A 20,815-nucleotide genomic window follows, 5' to 3' on the forward strand; every position below is an offset into this window, starting at 1 on the left:
AACTGCACTTCACAGTTTCTTCGGAGTTACCTGGGGTGTACTCCACAGTGAATCTGATATCCCTATTTTCCTTCCATGTCAGTATGAATCTGTGAGTGTCTGCTCCTCTCAGTCTCTCAAGGACCTCAAGCTCCCGTGCCTTCTTCATATCTTCCTGCAAGATATAAAAGTTTGCCGCAGTGAACTCACGGGCAGCTGATATAGCGCCCTCGATGTGGCTATATCTCCCACGTGTCGAAGCACGACTTAGAGGCATAACCGCATTGAAAGCAATGTCGCAAGTGAGGTAATCTTCGCAAACAACCCATGTAATACATAAGGGAAAGAGATACATAGTTGGCTTACAATCACCACTTCACACAATTACATGAATAAAGCATTACATCAACCAGATACAATCAAGGCCCAACTATGGAGCCAAAATAAAATAAGACTACCCCAAAAGCTGCACAGATCCCCGATCGACCCCAACTGGGCTCCACTACTGATCGACTAGAACGAAACAACATAAAGGACAAGATCTTCATCGAGCTCCTCCTTGAGCTTGGTTGCGTCACCTGCATGGTTCAACGACACCTGCAAACTGGTTTTGGAAGTATCTATGAGTCACGGGGACTCAGCAATCTCACACCCTCGCGATCAAGACTATTTAAGCTTATAGGAAGGGTAAAAGGTATGAGGTGGAGCTACAGCAAGCGACTAGCATATATGGTGGCTAACATACGCAAATGAGAGCGAGAAGAGAAGGCAAAGCACGGTCGAGAAACTATGATCAAGAAGTGATCCTAGAACAACCTACGTCAAGCATAATTTCAACACCGTGTTCACTTCCCAGACTCTGCCGAGAAGAGACCATCACGGTTACGCACACGGTTGATGCATTTTAATTAAGGTCAACTTCAGGTTTTCTACAACCGGACATTAACAAATTCCCATCTGCCCATAACCGCGGGCACGGCTTTTGAAAGTTCAAATCCCTGCAGGGGTGTCCCAACTTAGCCCATCACAAGCTCTCACGATCAACGAAGGATATTCCTTCTAGCGGGAAGACCCGATCAGACTCGGAATCCCGGTTACAAGACATCCTCGACAATGGTAAAACAAGTCCAGCAAGACCACCCGCTGTGCCGACAATCCCGATAGGACCTGCACATATCTTGTTCTCATGGCACATCGGATAAGCTAAGCGTACGGGAGCCAACGCAACCCAAGTTGCCAAGGGATGGCCCCACACGGTGCTCTGGGTTGGGCCAACACTTAGACAAGCATTGGCCCGGGGGTTTAAAATAAAGATGACCCTTGGGCTGGCCTAACCCAAGGGAAAAAGAGGCTAGGTGGCGAATGGTAAAACCAATGTTGGGCCTTGCTGGAGGAGTTTTGTTCAAGGCGAACTGTCAAGGGGTTCCCATTATAACCCAACCGCGTAAGGAACGCAAAATCCGGGAACATAACACCGATATGACGGAAACTAGGGCGGCAAGAGTGGAACAAAACACTAGGCATAAGGCCGAGCCTTTCACCCTTTACCAAGTATATAGATGCATTAATTAAATAAGAGATATTGTGATATCCCAACAAGTAAACATGTTCCAACAAGGAACAACATCTTCATGTTCCAACAAGGAACAAACTTCAATCTTCACCTGCAACTAACAACGCTATAAGAGGGGCCGAACAAAGCGGTAACATAGCCAAACAACGGTTTGCTAGGACAAGGTGGGTTAGAGGCTTGGTTCAACAATATGTGAGGCATGATAAGCAAGTGGTAGGTATCGCAGCATAGGCATAGCAAAAAAGCGAGCAACTAAGCAAGCAAAGATAGAAGTAATTTCGAGGGTATGGTCATCTTGCCTGAAATCCCGCAAGGAAGAAGAACGAGCCCATGAAGAAGACAACCGGACGTAGTCGAACGGGTCCTCACAAAAGCAACGTTATCGGAACCAACCTGAAGAAGCAACACCGGAAAGAAGCACAAAACATAGTAAACAAACCACACATGAACATGGCATGATATGCGGGTATGTGATGCATATGCATGATTTGGACTTGAATGATTGAACCTGGCCTCAACTTGGAAATCCAAGAGTGCCACTGGAAAGGTGAGGTGATTTCGGTTGAAATCGATATAAAGATCACCGGAATCGGATGCACGGTTTGGAAATGGCAAGCAAAACAAATATGGCACCGGTCTGCGATAAACAGCAAGTAGTCATCTAAATGCATCAAGATAAATATGCTACAGCACTCAAACATGGCAACAAGATACATGGCAGGGATCCACTCAAGAAGATTAACAAAATATGAACACCGAGCTATGGCTAATTCACTCAATAACAGGTTCAAACAAGTATGGCAAAAGTGCAAGCGATAACAGGTTTCAGACTTAGTGAAATTAACACAAGTCTGGAATTTATCTCCAGGAAGCACACTTTAGAGCATGAAAAGTACATGCTACAGGAACTTAACATGGCAAAGCAAGGCATGGCATGAAGCTACTCAAAGCACTTAACAAAAATCCCTTAGTTACCTTGAGCCAAAAGGGATCAGATAATACAATTGCAAGCATGTGAACATGGCAAAAAACATAAACAGATTCAGACTTAGTGAAAAACTGGAACATGCAAAACAGTTAACGAGTAGGCATATTTACGAGCTCGATGCACTCACTACAGAGCATGGCATGACAAACTAAGCATACACCCATCAAGAATACATGGCATAGAAGATAGACATGGCAAGAACAACAACATAGCATGCACGGATCAATAACAACAACCTCGGCAAAATCACGAAACAAGTTAACAATCTGCCAGGAACATTTTGTAGCAAAAGTAGAGCTTGATTGACTCAAGCTAGGGTGATCCATAATTGCAAACAAAGACATGGATGGATAGAGCACCACAATGTTAACAAAACATCCTTACTGATCATCCTCAAAAGAGGCACGGATCACTAGGAAACAACATGAACATATGGCATAATAACAAAAACAGGACAAGGACTTGGTGAAATTCTAAGTCCCTGAAATCGGCATAACCGAATACGCTACTTTGCAAGCTTGTGCTAGTCACCACAAATATCACAAAAATACATGGTAAGCACCTCGGTAAAGATGGCATGGCATATAACAAAACACATGTAGAGCTCAACATCATAGCATGCACACATTAATCATGGCAAAAATGACAAAATACCATTTGCCGAAACAGATCTGACATATTCCTCACATAACCCTCTTCCAACAGCATTTCGGGCATCAAGATGAGCTCAAATGAAAATGATGCAATGAGATGAAATGATGTACTCGTTGAGATGAACATTTTGATATGCTACACGTGCAAAGCGGAGCTACGGATGCAAAGTTATGACATGATGAACATGGGCATATGAATTTGGAAATTTCGGGGACTTAGTGAAATATCTCACCCCGGGAAAAGTGGATCTCGCGGATCGGGACGGAGTGGTGCGATGCGGCCGTTTGGATCGGGGATGGATGGATCTCGTCCATCTTCTCCGGATCCGGCGACTGGGTGGACTCCGGCGAGCGCCGGAAGGCGAGGAGGCCGACGGGTGGAGGAGCAGGTCCGGCCGGACGGCGGATCCGAGCCAGGGGTCCCGTTCCCAAGGTCGGACGAGGACGGCGAAGGGGCTCGACGTCCGCGCGTTGCAGGTGCGGGCATGGCGCCGGCGAGGTGCACGCGGGGAAAACGACGCCGGGCGGCGCGTCAACGGAGTTGCACGGCGGCGGGATCATCGCGGAGGTGCGGGGCTCCAGCACGGGAGGTCAACGCTCCGGTGGTCGGCGCGAGGTTGCCGCGGCGAGGCGGAGAACGCCGGTGAGGAGCCATGGCGAGCGAGATGGTTGGCGGCGGCGCACAGATTTGGGCCCGGTCGGGCCGGCCGTGGGCTCACGGGCCCGCGCGGTTGCGGTGGCAGGGGGGAAAGGGCGGCAGGACAGGTGGCACGATGTGAGTGGGCGAGGGCGGCAGCGGCGATGACATGGCGGCTTGTGATTGGTTGGAACGGCGTGGCAGCGGGAGTGGACGTGTCCGGCGACTGGATGGACATGTCCGGCGGCGCGAGAGGAGCGGGGCTAGGGGTTTGGACTGCGAGATTTTTCGGAGGGAGCCACCTATTTATAGGTAGAGGGACCTAGGAGAGTCCAAATGAGGTGCGGTTTTCGGGCACACGATCGTGATCGAACGACCGAGATGATGGAGGGGGTTTTGGTGGATTGTGGGCCACTTTGAAGAGGTGTTGGGCTGCAACACACACGAGGCCTTTTCGGTCCCTCGGTTAACCGTTGGAGTATCAAACGAAGTCCAAATGGCACGAAACTTGACAGGCGGTCTACCGGTAGTAAACCAAGGCCGCATGACAAGTCTCGGTCCAATCCGGAAATGTTTAATACCCGCACACGAAAAGAGGTAGAAAGGGACACCGGAGAACATAGGAGCGCCAGATTGCAAAACGGACAACGGGGAAAAATGCTCGGATGCATGAGACGAACATGTATGCAAATGAAATGCACATGATGACATGATATGCAATGCATGACACGCAAGCAATGACAAGGCAACAACAGCGAATAACTGGAAGACACCTGGCACATCGGCCTCGGGGCGTTACAACACTCCACCACTACGAGAGGATCTCGTCCCGAGATCTAGAATGGCACCGGAGGGAAAACAGAAGAGATAAAAGAAGAGGTAAAACTAAGTTGCTTCTTTGACGAACGAGTGAAACCAAAGAACCTTGAAAAGGTTTAGCCATTTCGAGAAAAGAATACAATGGAGATGAACGAAGTTGAAAACACTCCGTTAGAAAAGAGGAACAAGGAAGAACAAATTCGTATGGCACTCCGATTGAAAAGATATGCAAGGCTTGATAAAATGGAGAACTTGAGCAGCGGGCACACACTCCGGTTAAATGGATAGGCATGAAAAGAACATGATCTTTGACAAAACGAGATGATGGGTGAAAATAACAACATCGCAATGCCTCCGGAACGAAAGAATAGAAGATAGATAATTGAAATAGGAGAATGGAGAAGAAAATGCCAACTTCTGCCACAAAAGAGTTAGAAAAGGCATCTTTAGTGGGAAGGTCGAACGGAGTTGTTGGAACACCAACAATGAAAAGAATACGCTTGATATGGTCTTATGGAATACATCTCAAATTATGAGGTGACAACCTGCCACTAATGGGAACAAGAATTTGATTGATAAGAACAAAGAGACGAGATGCTATCTCACCGGGAGGATGAAAGAAGAACTTGGGTCCTTTATAAGCACCATAATTAGCAACAATCCTTAGGGAAAGCTTTAGGTGAAATATAACCTAAGATAACTCCACTGACGAGATCGATGGATTTAAGATACCTCATCCTTGACAACATGTGAATCATGAAACATGAACTCAAAATATCAAGAATGACATAATACCACCTTCAGTGATACAGAAGGGAGAATTGCGCTTCGGATTGCAAGATGAAGAATGCTTGAGCTCCTTAGAAAAGCATCTCAATGAACACTTCGAGAATGACTTAAATCATAGATGAACCATCATGTAGAACCTCCATGAAGAACTCCGGTAAACAAAGGAATGAAAAGAAAGAGAAATTGGAAACACAAGGTGAATCCTTGCAATGATTTAGATGGATCTCCGTGACGATATAATGCGGAAAAAAACTTGGAACTCCGGAAAAGAAAGATGAAACAAATGAAATCGGGAATTTGATGAGCCTTCGGAATAGGGAATTAATCGCTAGGATGAAACAAGAATAAGAATTACATTATGCTTATCCTTCACCAATTAAATTAATGACAATCCACGGACTTGGCACACTACTTATTCTCGTAGAAAGGATTAAGATAGGTATAGCATAACTTGAGAACGTCTTCAACGAAACACCGGTGGAATCAAAACAACGAATGAATTGATATGATAACGAAAGAAGAGGAATCTTGCATGAACCACCGTAATAATTAAAATGACCGAAGGGAAGGTAAAGGAACGCCGGGAAGACTTATGAAATGAACGAGGATACTTGAGAGAATTTAGATCCATGAGAACGAAGAGATCACGAGCAGATTAGAGGATATTTGAACAATGCACCGGTAAGATTGGAGAATGATAACTGAAAGCTGAGAATGAATAAATCTGAGATGGTGGACTCCGGATGATCAAACTGAAAAGACTCCTGAATAGCTCCGGATGGGTGAAAAGAATTCCCACAATCGAAAACAAATATAAGAGGATGGCTCGACTGGAATCACGAATCTCTGAGAGAATGGATAAGATATGGAGGTAAACCCTTCTTCGGTCTTCAAAATCTGAGAATGACGATGAGAAACACCACCATGAATTATTGAGACACTCCGGAATAATCAAAACGAAGAGGTTGAGCCAACGATGAAAAGATTTTGACAGATCTTGGAGAAGACATTTGACTGATGATAAATCATTCTTACGTCAAACTTTGAAAAGAATTTGAGAATACCTCCGGGAAAATAAGAAGAGTCAGGTAAGATCCTGGAAAATGACCTGTGGGTTAGGGCCCACTCAAAAGAAACACCATTGAAAAGATTACTTGAAAAGAGAGATTGCACCGGTTGAATTAAAAGGCTTGAAAGAGATAACAGCCTCGAGATAGGTTGAACGGATCTTGAATGACAAGACGAGCCTTCTGAGGTATCTTCATGGCACCAGAACAATTGAATAACGAGAAGTGGATGATTATGAGGTGCAACGGCATGAGAAAACATTTGAAACAAGGAAAAGGGATATGATCAACACCAAAAGCTTGAATTGAATCCACCGGAGAAGAAAAGAATGGAGAATGAAGAACTTGAAGCTCCGTTAAAATCTTCATGAGAAACACCGGGTAAGAACATTGACGGAAAAGGAATGGAGAGACTTCACATGAATAAGATGGCCACTTGATCAAGAAATTTGAATCCTTGAAGAAAAAGGGTGGGTGGGCGGGAAAAACAAAGGCAACTTGGAGACGGATGAAACAAACACCGTTGAGAAAACCGAGAGGTGATCTTGCGTTGTTAAAATGATCAGATCCACCTGAAGAGAAGCACACCGGTTTAAAAGGATTGACATGACAATCTCGATTATCATGAAGGATTTGTATTCACATCGGAGTATGAGAACACCGTTTAGGAAAGGTATGAATCAACACTTGACATCGAAGCAACTCGAATACCACAACAAAACCAAAAACAAAGGATTGGCTTGCAGAATAAGCCGTAACCAACATATGATAGATATTTCGTCCGAAGTTTTCGTGGTGGGGCCTACACGGGCTCGATCGTACAGCACCATCATGTACAAGGCAGTGCACATGACATATGAAGCGTCCCCGAGTCGGCATAGCCAAGGACTCTTTAAGACACAACGAGACCACTGTAAAAACCAACCATGAATAGGCGGACCACTAGACGTCGAACCCCAATTTCATATCATACATCCGTCGGAAAGATATCCTAAGAGCTACTTGAATTCCCACTTATAAACTCCCGAAATTTTCCCAGTTATGCAATCAGGTGTTGGGGATACAGGGGAAGCATAATATCTCACCCAAAACTAGCAAATCCTACATCCAGCTGTATCCATCCTTCAACACATAACCAAGAAACCTTCAGAAATCGTCTACCTCAACCTTCGAAAAGCATCCCTTATACGAGTTATGACAATACTCCCGAACTCCCGCCCCAGTACTGGGTGGCGTCGAGGTTATCTCACCAACAACTGCATAAAAGAGATTTTCGATGTCGGCAAAACTAATCTCAGGTATTCCAGAACTGCAACGATAAAATTGTGACGACAACACCTCGGAGCTCAACTCCTCGGGACACTGCCACAACCCCTAAATGACAGGAGGCACCAAGAACAATGTTCTCGTCACAAAACCATCGGAACGATTCCAAGATATCCGTTTGATCCTAAAATTTTTTTAGTGAAATTTGAGAAGAGAAGAGTCAAAACTCTATGTCAGGATGCCTCACCAGAGCGACGAAGGGACTGAGGAGTAAAAAGAATTCCTAACTCTCCGATATATATAATTCCTAGATGACTCAAAACATTTTTCTAGACTCAACAACGCCAACGATTCGATCAAGCAGGGGGCTCCTAAGGTCGGGGAAGGCTCTGATTACCAACTTATAACGCCCTTGATGCGGCTATATCTCCCACGTGTCGAAGCACGACTTAGAGGCATAACCGCATTGAAAGCAATGTCGCAAGTGAGGTAATCTTCGCAAACAACCCATGTAATACATAAGGGAAAGAGATACATAGTTGGCTTACAATCACCACTTCACACAATTACATGAATAAAGCATTACATCAACCAGATACAATCAAGGCCCGACTACGGAGCCAAAATAAAAGAAGACTACCCTCAAAGCTACAAGATCCCCGATCGACCCCAACTGGGCTCCACTACTGATCGACTAGAACGAAACAATATAAAGGACAAGATCTTCATCGAGCTCCTCCTTGAGCTTGGTTGCGTCACCTGCACGGTTCAACGACACCTGCAAACTGGTTTTGGAAGTATCTATGAGTCACGGGGACTCAGCAATCTCACACCCTCGCGATCAAGACTATTTAAGCTTATAGGAAGGGTAAAAGGTATGAGGTGGAGCTACAGCAAGCGACTAGCATATATGGTGGCTAACATACGCAAATGAGAGCGAGAAGAGAAGGCAAAGCACGGTCGAGAAACTATGATCAAGAAGTGATCCTAGAACAACCTACGTCAAGCATAACTCCAACACCGTGTTCACTTCCCGGACTCCGCCGAGAAGAGACCATCACGGTTACGCATGCGGTTGATGCATTTTAATTAAGGTCAACTTCAGGTTTTCTACAACCGGACATTAACAAATTCCCATCTGCCCATAACCGCGGGCACGGCTTTCGAAAGTTCAAATCCCTGCAGGGGTGTCCCAACTAAGCCCATCACAAGCTCTCACGGTCAACGAAGGATATTCCTTCTAGCGGGAAGACCCGATCAGGCTCGGAATCCCGGTTACAAGACATCCTCGACAATGGTAAAACAAGTCCAGCAAGACCACCCGCTGTGCCGACAATCCCGATAGGAGCTGCACATATCTCTTTCTCAGGGCACACCGGATAAGCTAAGCGTACGGGAGCCAACGTAACCCAAGTTGCCAAGGGATGGCCCCGCACGGTGCTCTGGGTTGGGCCAACACTTAGACAAGCACTGGCCCGGGGGTTTAAAATAAAGATGACCCTTAGGCTGGCCTAACCCAAGGGAAAAAGAGGCTAGGTGGCGAATGGTAAAACCAATGTTGGGCTTTGCTGGACGAGTTTTATTCAAGGCGAACTGTCAAGGGGTTCCCATTATAACCCAACCGCGTAAGGAACACAAAATCCGGGAACATAACACCGATATGACGGAAACTAGGGCGGCAAGAGTGGAACAAAACACTAGGCATAAGGCCGAGCCTTCCACCCTTTACCAAGTATATAGATGCATTAATTAAATAAGAGAAATTGTGATATCCCAACAAGTAAACATGTTCCAACAAGGAACAACATCTTCATGTTCCAACAAGGAACAAACTTCAGGAACCATTCCCGACGCGCATCGTCACCTCGTCCTTCGCCAGTCTCCGCTTATTCCGCAGCTCCTGTTTTGAGTTACAAATGTGAGCAACCGCACCGGTATCAAATACCCAGGAGCTACTACGAGTACTGGTAAGGTACACATCAATTACATGTATATCACATATACCTTTCGTGATGCCGGCCTTCTTGTCCGCTAAGTATTTGGGGCAGTTCCGCTTCCAGTGACCACTTCCCTTGCAATAAAAGCACTCAGTCTCGGGCTTGGGTCCATTCTTTGGCTTCTTCCCGGCAGCTTGCTTGCCGGGCGCGGCAACTCCCTTGCCGTCCTTCTTGAAAGCTTTCTTACCCTTGCCCTTCTTGAACTTAATGGTTTTATTCACCATCAACACTTGATGTTCCTTTTTGACTTCTACCTCTGCTGATTTCAGCATTGCAAATACTTCAGGAATGGTCTTTTCCATCCCCTGCATATTGAAGTTCATCACAAAGCTCTTGTAGCTCGGTGGAAGCGACTGAAGGATTCTGTCAATGACCGCGCCATCCGGGAGATTAACTCCCAGCTGAGTCAAGCGGTTATGCAACCCAGACATAGTGAGTATGTGCTCACTGTCAGAACTGTTTTCCTCCATCTTACAGCTGAAGAACTTGTCGGAGACTTGATATCTCTCGACCCGGGCATGAGCTTGGAAAACCATTTTCAGCTCTTCGAACATCTCATATGCTCCGTGTCTCTCAAAACGCTTTTGGAGCCCCGGCTCTAAGCTGTAAAGCATGCCGCACTGAACGAGGGAGTAGTCATCGGTACGTGCCTGCCAAGCATTCATAACGTCTTGTTCTACAGGGAGAACAGGTGCGTCACCTAGCGGTGCTTGTAGGACATAATCTTTCTTGGCAGCTATGAGGATGATCCTCAGGTTCCGGACCCAGTCCGTGTAGTTGCTGCCATCGTCTTTCAGCTTGGTTTTCTCTAGGAACGCGTTGAAGTTGAGGACTACGTTGGCCATTTGATCTACAAGACATATTGTAAAAATTTTAGACTAAGTTCATGATAATTAAGTTCATCTAATCAAATTATTCAATGAACTCCCACTTAGATAGACATCCCTCCAGTAATCTAAGTATAACATGATCCGAGTTAACTAGGCCGTGTTCGATCATCACGTGAGACGGACTAGTCAACATCGGTGAACATCTTCATGTTGATCGTATCTTCTATACGACTCATGCTCGACCTTTCGGTCTTCTGTGTTCCGAGGCCATGTCTGTACATGCTAGGCTCGTCAAGTCAACCTAAGTGTTTGCATGTGTAAATCTGTCTTACACCCGTTGTATGTGAACGTTGGAATCTAACACCCGATCATCACGTGGTGCTTCGAAACAACGAACTGTCGCAACGGTGCACAGTTAGGGGGAACACTTTCTTGAAATTATTATGAGGGGTCATCTTATTTACTACCGTCGTTCTAAGTAAACAAGATGCAGAATCATGATAAACATCACATGCAATCAAATAATAATAGTGACATGATATGGCCAATATCACATAGCTCCTTTGATCTCCATCTTGGGGCTCCATGATCATCTTGTCACAAGCATGACACCATGATCTCCATCATCATGATCTCCATCATCATGATCTCCATCATCATGATCTCCATTATCGTGTCTCCATGAAGTTGCTCGCCAACTATTACTTCTACTACTATGGCTAACACGTTTAGCAATAAAGTAAAGTAATTTACATGGCGTTTCTCAATGACACGCAAGTCATACAAAAAATAAAAACAACTCCTATGGCTCCTGCCGGTTGTCATACTCATCGACATGCAAGTCGTGATTCCTATTATAATAGCATGAACATCTCATACATCACATATATATCATTCATCATTCATCACAACTTTGGCCATATCATATCACAAAGCACTTGCTGCAAAAACAAGTTAGACGTCCTCTAATTGTTGTTGCAAGTTTTACGTGGCTGAAATATGGTTCTAGCAAGAACGTTTTCTTACCTACGTGAAAGCCACAACGTGATTTGTCAACTTCTATTTACCCTTCATAAGGACCCTTTTCATCAAATCCGCTCCAACTAAAGTGGGAGAGATAGACACCCGCCAGCCACCTTATGCAACTAGTGCATGTCAGTCGGTGGAACCGGTCTCACGTAAGCGTACGTGTAAGGTTGGTCCGGGCCGCTTCATCCCACAATACCGTTGAAGCAAAATAAGACTAGTAGCGGCAAGAAAGTTGACAACATCTACGCCCACAACAAATTGTGTTCTACTCGTGCAAAAGGAACTACGCATAGACCTAGCTCATGATGCCACTGTTGGGGAACGTTGCAGAAAACAAAAATTTTCCTACGGTTTCACCAAGATCCATCTAGGAGTTCATCTAGCAACGAGTGATCGGATTGCATCTACATACCTTTGTAGTTCACGCGCGGAAGCGTTCAAAGAACGGGGATGAGGAAGCCGTACTCGACGTGATCCAAATCACCGGAGATCCTAGCGCCGAACGGACGGCACCTCCGCGTTCAACACACGTACGGTCAGCGTGACATCTCCTCCTTCTTGATCCAGCAAGGGGGAAGGAGAGGTTGAGGAAGATGACTCCAGCAGCAGCACGACGGCGTGGTGGTGGTGGAGCTGCAGTACTCCGTCAGGGCTTCGCCAAGCTCTATGGAGGAGGAGGAGGTGTTGGAGAGGGAGAGGGAGGCACCAAAGGCGTGGGAAAGAGGCCCTCCTCCCCCCCCACTATATATAAGGAGCCTAGGGGAGGCGCCGGCCCTAGGAGATGCAATCTCCTAGGGGGGCGGCGGCCAAGGGGTGGGGGGCTTACCCCCCAAGCAAGGGGGCGCCCCCCTTTAGGGTTTCCCCTACCCTAGGCGCATGGGCCCTAGGGGAAAGTGGCGCCCCAGCCCACTTTGGGCTGGATCCCTTCCCACTTTAGCCCATGGGGCCTTCCGGGATAGGTGGCCCCACCCGGTGGACCCCCGGGACCCTTCCGGTGGTCCCGGTACAATACCGGTGACCCCGAAACTTGTCCCGATGGTCGAAATAGCACTTCCTATATATAATTCTTTACCTCCAGACCATTCCGAAACTCCTCGTGACGTCCGGGATCTCATCCGGGACTCCGAACAACTTTCGGGTTACTGCATATACATATCCCTACAACCCTAGCGTCACCGAACCTTAAGTGTGCAGACCCTACGGGTTCGGGAGACACGTAGACATGACCGAGATTGCTCTTCGGTCAATAACCAACAGCGGGATCTGGATACCCATGTTGGATCCCACATGCTCCTCGATGATCTCATCGGATGAACCACGATGTCGAGGATTCAAGCAACCCCGTATACAATTCCCTTCGTCAATCGGTATGTTACTTGCCCGAGATTCGATCGTCGGTATCCCAATACCTCGTTCAATCTCTTTACCGGCAAGTCACTTTACTCGTACCGTAATGCATGATCCCGTGACCATACACTTGGTCACTTTGAGCTCATTATGATGATGCATTACCTAGTGGGCCTAGTGATACCTCTCCGTCATACGGAGTAACAAATCTCAGTCTTGATCCGTGTCAACCCAACGGACACTTTCGGAGATACCCGTAGTATACCTTTATAGTCACCCAGTTACGTTGTGACGTTTGGTACACCCAAAGCACTCCTACGGTATCCGGGAGTTACACGATCTCATGGTCTAAGGAAGAGATACTTGACATTGGAAAACTCTAGCAAACGAACTATACGATCTTGTGCTATGTTTAGGATTGGGTCTTATCCATCACATCATTCTCCTAATGATGTGATCTCGTTATCAATGACATCCAATGTCCATAGTCAGAAAACCATGACTATCTGTTGATCAACGAGCTAGTCAAATAGAGGCTTACTAGGGACATGTTGGTGTCTAAGAATTCACACATGTATTACGATTTCCGGATAACATAATTATAGCATGAATAAAAGACAATTATCATGAACAAGGAAATATAATAATAATCCTTTTATTATTGCCTCTAGGGCATATTGACGGCGTGAGGACGATGGCTGGTCGTAGCACGCGTAGTGCGCGGAGGGAGCCAGCGACGTAGATCGCGGGTGGGCGGCCATCTGGGACGCGCGGCAGCGCCAACAGCATCGGGGCACGCGCGGCGGCAGCGGTAACGGCGCCGGGGCACGCGCGGCGGCCTGCTTGGGCGGCGACCCGGGCGACGGCGACTTCGTGCAGACGGGGGCCGACGTGGAGACGGCATGGATGCGTTAGGGTTCAGGGTTTCGACGGCGTGCGTCGGCGGCTACCGTGTCTTTTTTTTCCTTCAACAACTGTCGACGCCAACGTGGGCGGGCGTACGACGGTGACGTATGGCGACGGGTGCAGGTACGCGGGCGGGCGTACGTACAACGACGGATGCGGCATACGCGGGCGGGCGTATGACGTCACACGCGGACGTACGGCATCGGGTGGGTATTCCTATACCTAATGTGAAATTACCATACTATCCATTATACGTTTTAGAGGGTTGTACCGAAGCACTCCCCATATAAAGAAGAAAAAGGATGTCACCGTGTACTCAATCATTTTCTTCCTCTTTCCGCCGTAACAGCTGTTCTTTGAATTGGTTGTGTTCTAGGCAGGACTCCACGTTTTTTTGGATCGTAAACTGGACCCTACGCTTTTAGCACGGCACTAGTAAACCGCATTTTCAGTAGGATATTGGTAATCTTTCTCAGCCGCTCCTGTGCCACTACCGCATTGTTGGCTATCATGATTTGAGTCTAGTCTAGAATCCAATAAATACATACCAAACGAATTATTTGCCTTTATCGTGAAGTTTCTCTATTAACTTTTGATTTTCACAATGAATGTGATACAATGACAATTTTGATGCCAAACTTTTACTTACTCCATCCATTCCATAATATAGTGCATGTACATTTTTTTAAGTCAAACTTAGCAAACTTTGACTGAGTTTATGAAGAAAACTATCTATATCTACAATACCAAACATATACAATATGAAAGTATAACTCACGGTGTATCCAGTGATATGCGTTTGGTATTTTAAATGTAAATATTTTTCTCTCTAAATGTGGTCAAAGTTTGCAAAGTTCGACGTGCGAAAAAAATCTATACGCACTACATTATGAAATGGAGGAAGTACAAGTTTTCGGTTGCTCTCTGCGTGTGGACAATGTCCATCATTTTCTAGTTGATTTTGAGCTAATGTATTGTTTACTCTTCTTTTTGCGGGGAAGCGACTATGCCTCATTGATGTTAGTACTAGGCAGTGGCGGAGCGAGAAAACCTGAATGGATAGGGCCAAGAGCTGCGGAGGGCCAGACCAACGGAATATAAAGCTAATACACTGTTTTAGCTGAAATACTCAGTGTCCTAGTGGAAATATTTGCATGTTGGCCTGGCTCCAGGCCCTGGCTAGCACCCCTATCTCCGCACTGTTACTAGATGCATAGAAAACATGAAATTTACAAGAAGTAAATAACTTCCTTTGCCATCTTATGACCAACATAAATAAATATTGAAATGAAACAATCTTTCAGAAACACATTTTGAATACTATTAGGATAAAGGTAGTGATAAAACTGAACAAACTCATTTTTTTGAGAGTAGACAAGGTGTGCGAGTATTCACTGTGTAAACGCATGCCACCTTTTTTTATGATAATACGAGTCACATTCATATAATAAAAATAAAGTACAAACCACGTAGACGCCAACTTGATAAAACAAAAAAGACAACAAAATCCAAGCTTCAACCCAAACGACCTCATCAAAGAAAGGCTATTACAATTAAGACCGAATAATCTCCTGAGCTTGATGCCAACTTCCATCATGCGTCTCTGACACCACCATAACGAACATAGAAGGAAAAAGGGACATACCACCTCTTCACCGAGCTCGACGCGACTCCATCGCTATTTTACAGCTTTTCAGACCTCAAAAGTAGCTCGTCAAAGGCAAAGCCATTGCCATTGAAAGAATCTGGCCAGGGCAGCACTGCATACACGCCACCGAACTCCGAATCTGGCAACTCCTCACAACGACGTCGAAGGAGAAAACCTGACCCACTAACCATCAACGACGAATCCATCGTCTTCCAGCTGTCACCGATTGAGAAACCACCGACACCCAATCTTGAACAAACCTTTCGTGCTCCGCATCGACGTTAGAGCATGTGCGATCGCGGTGACGGAGCCTAAGGACACAAGTCCACCATAGGAATGCTGCCAACGCCATCGGAATGACGGAGCCCATGGACACAAATCCAGCATAGGGTATGTCGCTGTCGCTGTCGCCACACCATCCATGCTTGAAACATGCTGGCATCCATTAACCGCCCATCAAAAGCAAAACGCCGTGTCGACAAAAGAAGCTAAAGCTTTATGATATGGCTTCGTCGTCACCCTTGCTAGATCTAAGATGTCAAACAGTTAAAACCTAAACTAGTAGGGACCTAAAACCTAATAAAACAACACGATCTGCGCGCCCAAAAATCCGACGTCGCCCTTACCAGGTTATTGGTGAAGGTGGGCTGCTGAAGGACGACGGTGAAAGACTAGTCTTTCTCGGCAAAGGAGATCGCCTTCTTTCTTTCTCGGCAAGAAAGAAAATGCACGTATCCGCATACATGGCACCTGCTTCCCATCGGTTGTGTGCTGGAGATTTTTCGTCAAAACAACGCGTGGACTAGATTTTTTTGTTTTTGCTTGCGAATACAAGAATTTCGAACCTCTTGTTCCGTGCTGAGCTCTCCTCCGTTTATATCTTTTTTTCGGCGTACGCGGAAAGCCGTTGAGGTAGCACCGGACGAAAAGCCAGATCATGACACGATGAAGATAATAAAAATAAAATAAAATCGAGAAAGGGAGGCGGTAGGAGAAGGCGAGCCGGGGACGGCAGCCCTAGCGGGAGCCTCCTTTACTTCTCCCTCCCCGCCTATAAAAACCGCCCGCCTCTCCTCCCCCTCCCAACCACTCCATCGCCTCGCCGCCACCGCCCGCCCGCCCGCAGCCTCTGATCGATTTCGGTTTCGCCCCCCGCCCGCCGACGAGGTGAGAACGCTCGCCGTCCCCTCCCGTCCCGCTCTTCGTCTCTCGTGTGCTCCCGTGCCTAGTATCGGCTAGATTTGCGGTGTATTTGGGGGTTGTTTGGTCTGGGTAGGAGGATCGGATCTGGATGTGTGTTGCGATTGGTAGGCATCGGGGTTTGGTGATCTGCTGTCGCCGGCCGTTGTGGGCTCGGCGTCGGCTAGGGTTTGCTTGGACGATTCCTTGGCCCGTGGCGGCTACTCGACGTTAGGGTTTGCATCTCGATTGTGAACCGGTAGTGATGTAATTTTTGCTCAAACAAACGTTGCAATACTGTGCAGTTGAATTAGACCTCCTTGTTTTAGTCATGTGGTGTTCCCTGGTTTGATCTCGTTTAGTGCTGTCAGTTTCTAGTATTGGATTGAGGCCAGTTTTGATGGAATATCCTGTCCTTGTGTCATTATTGTAGTACATGGCTTGTCGCTACACATGGATTGCTGTTATCAGTGTTACGTATTTTGTTGGTGAGCTTACATGTCAGGTTAATATCGTAGCTAGAGACTGTTATCTTTTTCTTGTCTGTTATATGGTCTAGATATCCTGTCCTTTGTATTTGTTTCCATTATAGTTGAATGGATTGAGTTAGTTGTTTTTGTTGGGTTCTACAAATTCACTTTTATCTTCGTACATGGAGGCATGCGCATTGTTGTTTGAAACTACGCATACTTTGTAATTATATGTGCATGCCTGGAGATTGTTTGTACTAAATTTAGCAGTTATTCTGCTGTAACTTTTTATTTTATCTTATGTCCTGATTCAGAATTTGCACGTATGGTTACATCATCTTTGCATCTTGCAAGTAAAATGTCTCTCGTGGAGAGAGATACTTTTGATACCCTTGTATGATATTGGGAGTAGTTGTAATTAATTTGGGAAGTTTAGTCCTATTGTCTTAAAGTTTGTCATACATGTGCTGCCTATAAATCTTGCTAGTAAAATTTGTTGCTGTGGACAGATATACTTCTGATACATGCCCCATGTATGATATTGGGATTTGTTGTAATTAATTTGGAAAGTTTAGTCCTATTGTCTTGAAGTTTGTCATACATGTGCTGTCTATAAATGTTCATTTTGCTGCTGATTTGGTTGTGTAAGATGTGTAGCCTCCTTTCTGCAGTGATGCCTAATTCACTTGCAATGTCTATTTACCTGCTTATTTGGTTGTGTATTTTACTAGCTTCCTTTCTTCAATGATGCTTAGCTCAGCCAGCAACCTGTGTCATGAATTAATAATGTAGTCCTTTCTCTTTAATGATATTATACCTTTGTTTCAGTTGGTTTCTTGTAATCTCACATTACATGAATAATCACTAATGTTTCATCTTTCACTTGTTTTAAACCAGGTAGCAGCATCTGTTTTGCTGCAATCTGACAAAGTGGAGGGCTACGCTGAACCTTCTTTTATGTCTGAACAAGCATCGGTCTATTTGGGATCAGTTGGATTGCTGGGAGAGTACTCTCGTGCAACGAGAAAAAGGCACAAGTTTGTGCTCCCCTGCATGCATCAAGAGCCCATTAGGTTCTCTGGTTCTGAGAGTTCACTTGCCACTGCCTGTGCTCAAAGTCATCTCCCTGCAGCTACTATTTCTTCTGAATTTTGCCACATCTGATAGCATCTGCTGCAGAAAGGTTATCTCAAGATGGCGCTGCAAAACATTGGTGCTTCAAACAAGGATGATGCCTTCTACAGGTACAAGATGCCCAGAATGCTGACCAAAATTGAAGGCCGTGGTAATGGCATCAAGACCAATATTGTGAACATGGTTGATATAGCAAAAGCACTTGCAAGGCCTGCTTCCTACACAACCAAGTACTTTGGTTGTGAGCTTGGGGCACAATCAAAGTTTGATGAGAAGACAGGAATCTCCTTGGTTAATGGTGCCCATGACACTTCAAAGCTAGCTGGTCTGCTCGAGAACTTCATCAAGAAGTATGTCCAGTGTTATGGCTGTGGCAACCCTGAGACAGAGGTCCTCATCTCCAAGAAAGAGATGATAACTCTGAAATGTGCCGCCTGTGGCTTCCTCTCGGATGTTGACATGAGGGACAAGCTCACTACATTCATCCTGAAGAACCCACCAGAGGCGAAGAAAGGAGGCAAGGACAAGAAAGCTATGAGGAGGGCTGAGAAGGAGCGTCTGAAAGAAGGTGAAGCAGCTGATGAGGAGATGAAGAAACTCAAGAAGGATGGGAAGAAGAAAGGTGCTTCGTCCAAGGAGAGTACTGCAAAAGGTGTTGCCACAAAGAAGAAGGGTGCTGGGGGCTCTGATGAAGAACATATCTCATCACCAAGAGATGCTGACTTTGCAGCTGCTGCAGATGATGATGACGATGACGATGATGATGTACAGTGGGCGACTGACACGTCAGCAGAGGCTGCAAGAAAGCGTATGGAGGAACAGCTGAGTGCAGCAACTGCTGAAATGGTTATGCTTGCCACTGAAGAGACTGAGAAGAAGAAGAAACAGGCCCAGCACAAGGATGATGGCTGTGCCAATGGCACATCAAAGGCTGAAGAGACCTCCAACGGTAAGCAGAATGGAGCCAAAGCCACTCCCTATGATGAACTGGTTGAAGAGATCAAGGCGAGCCTTGCCAATGCTGCCACCGCAGCTCAGCTCAAGGGGGTGCTGTCCTCCTCAACCCTGCCCCTGAAGGACGTGATGGATGCCCTCTTTGAGGCGCTCTTCCATGGTGCCGGCAAGGGGTTCGCCAAGGATGTGGTTAAGAACAAGAAGTACCTTGCTGCTGCTGTGCCTGATGAAGCCGCCCAGATGCTCCTGCTCCAGTCCATCGAGGCGTTCTGCAGCAAGTGCAGCGCCGAGGCCTTGAAGGAGCTGCCTGTCGTCCTGAAGGCCCTCTACGACGGAGACCTCCTTGAGGAGGAAACCATTGTGCAGTGGTACAATGAAGCTGTTGCTGCCGGCAAGGACTCCCAGGTCGTGAAGAATGCCAAGCCCGTCGTGGAGTGGCTCCAGAGCGCCGAGTCCGACGAGGAGTGAGACGCTGTACTGCTTGCTCCCTTTCGGCATTTCCTTTTTACCACCACTACTGCTTAAGTGTCTTTTGAAGTTTGTTTGAAGTGTTCCTCGTCGTTGTGGATCAGTATTTGGAGTTTGAGTCAGTTGAGTGTGTTGCGTCTGATGTATTTCAAAGCACCGTGTGATGGTAGACTCGTTATATTATGAAATGATGTGGTTTTTTGTCTGTTATGCTGCCTTGGCTGACATTATACAGCGCTGTCACTTGATTGTCTTTTAAAGTTGTGTTTGAGGTGTCCGTCATTGTCATGGATCAGTATTCGAAAATGCTTCTGTTCAGCTCGAAACTCTGCAAATGTCAGCATCATACTCCCTCCGTCTGAAAATACCTGTCGGGGAAATAGATCTGGATGTATTTTAGTTCTAGATATATTTAATTTTATCTATTTGTGCGACAGGTATCTTTGGACGGTGGGAGTAAATAAATTATTGACAGATAAGGGGTGCATACTCCCTAAATCCACCTTTGATCTCTCTATAATGTGTGCATTATAGGTTTCTTCCGCTACGGTCCACTTTGTTTGAGGCGTAAACGACTTAAGATGCGTCTTCTGTTCTGCCTGCAAGGTACAGGAACAACAAACCATAAGAAATCATTGAATCTTGTAGCTTTCAGGTAAGAAATCACCGAGACTTCTAAGAACAAACCATAAGAAACCATAAAAACAACAAACCATAAGAAAACTAGAGGTTAAGTCGCTCACCTATGAAGGTCGAAGCCACCAGTGTTGGTATCCTTCGGTGGGGTGCGTTGCATTCTACCGAATTGCGTCACCACGCGCCGTGGTACTTGCCGCTCGATAGCGTACATGCATATCAATGGGACCCTAGCCATGAGATACTCTTGTCCCTCGTGCACATCTAGTTCAGCTCGAAACTCTGATCCATCTCACATGACCACCAGTTAACCTACAAACAAATTGGTTCGGTTGGGTCTTCGTAAGCAATCGGAAAAGTGGTTACAGGATATTACTACCACACAGTTTTACCTAGTGAAAGGGGATATTGTCCAGCTCGTTGGTGAAGGCCTTGGACTTGCCTGT

At 46.1% G+C, this 20,815-nt stretch overlaps 1 protein-coding gene across 1 annotated transcript; it reads left to right on the plus strand.

Moving 5' to 3' along the window:
* Positions 1-16,573: 16,573 nt before the first annotated feature.
* Positions 16,574-19,943, plus strand: LOC125514337 (eukaryotic translation initiation factor 5). The gene is made up of 2 exons (XM_048679646.2): positions 16,574-16,695; positions 18,075-19,943. Exon 2 carries the CDS (start codon positions 18,372-18,374, stop codon positions 19,731-19,733), a length of 1,362 nt encoding a protein of 453 aa, XP_048535603.2. The 5' UTR covers positions 16,574-16,695; positions 18,075-18,371; the 3' UTR covers positions 19,734-19,943.
* The last annotated feature ends 872 nt before the right edge of the window (positions 19,944-20,815 follow it).

The sequence above is a fragment of the Triticum urartu genome, chromosome 6A (assembly GCF_056163025.1).
Source record: "Triticum urartu cultivar PI428250 chromosome 6A, HENAU_Tu73, whole genome shotgun sequence".
NCBI classification, from domain to species: Eukaryota; Viridiplantae; Streptophyta; class Magnoliopsida; order Poales; family Poaceae; genus Triticum; species Triticum urartu.

Excerpts from the sequence above, each read along its gene's own strand:
- LOC125514337 (XM_048679646.2), top strand. The coding sequence starts at position 18,372 with ATGGCGCTGCAAAACATTGGTGCTTCAAACAAGGATGATGCCTTCTAC.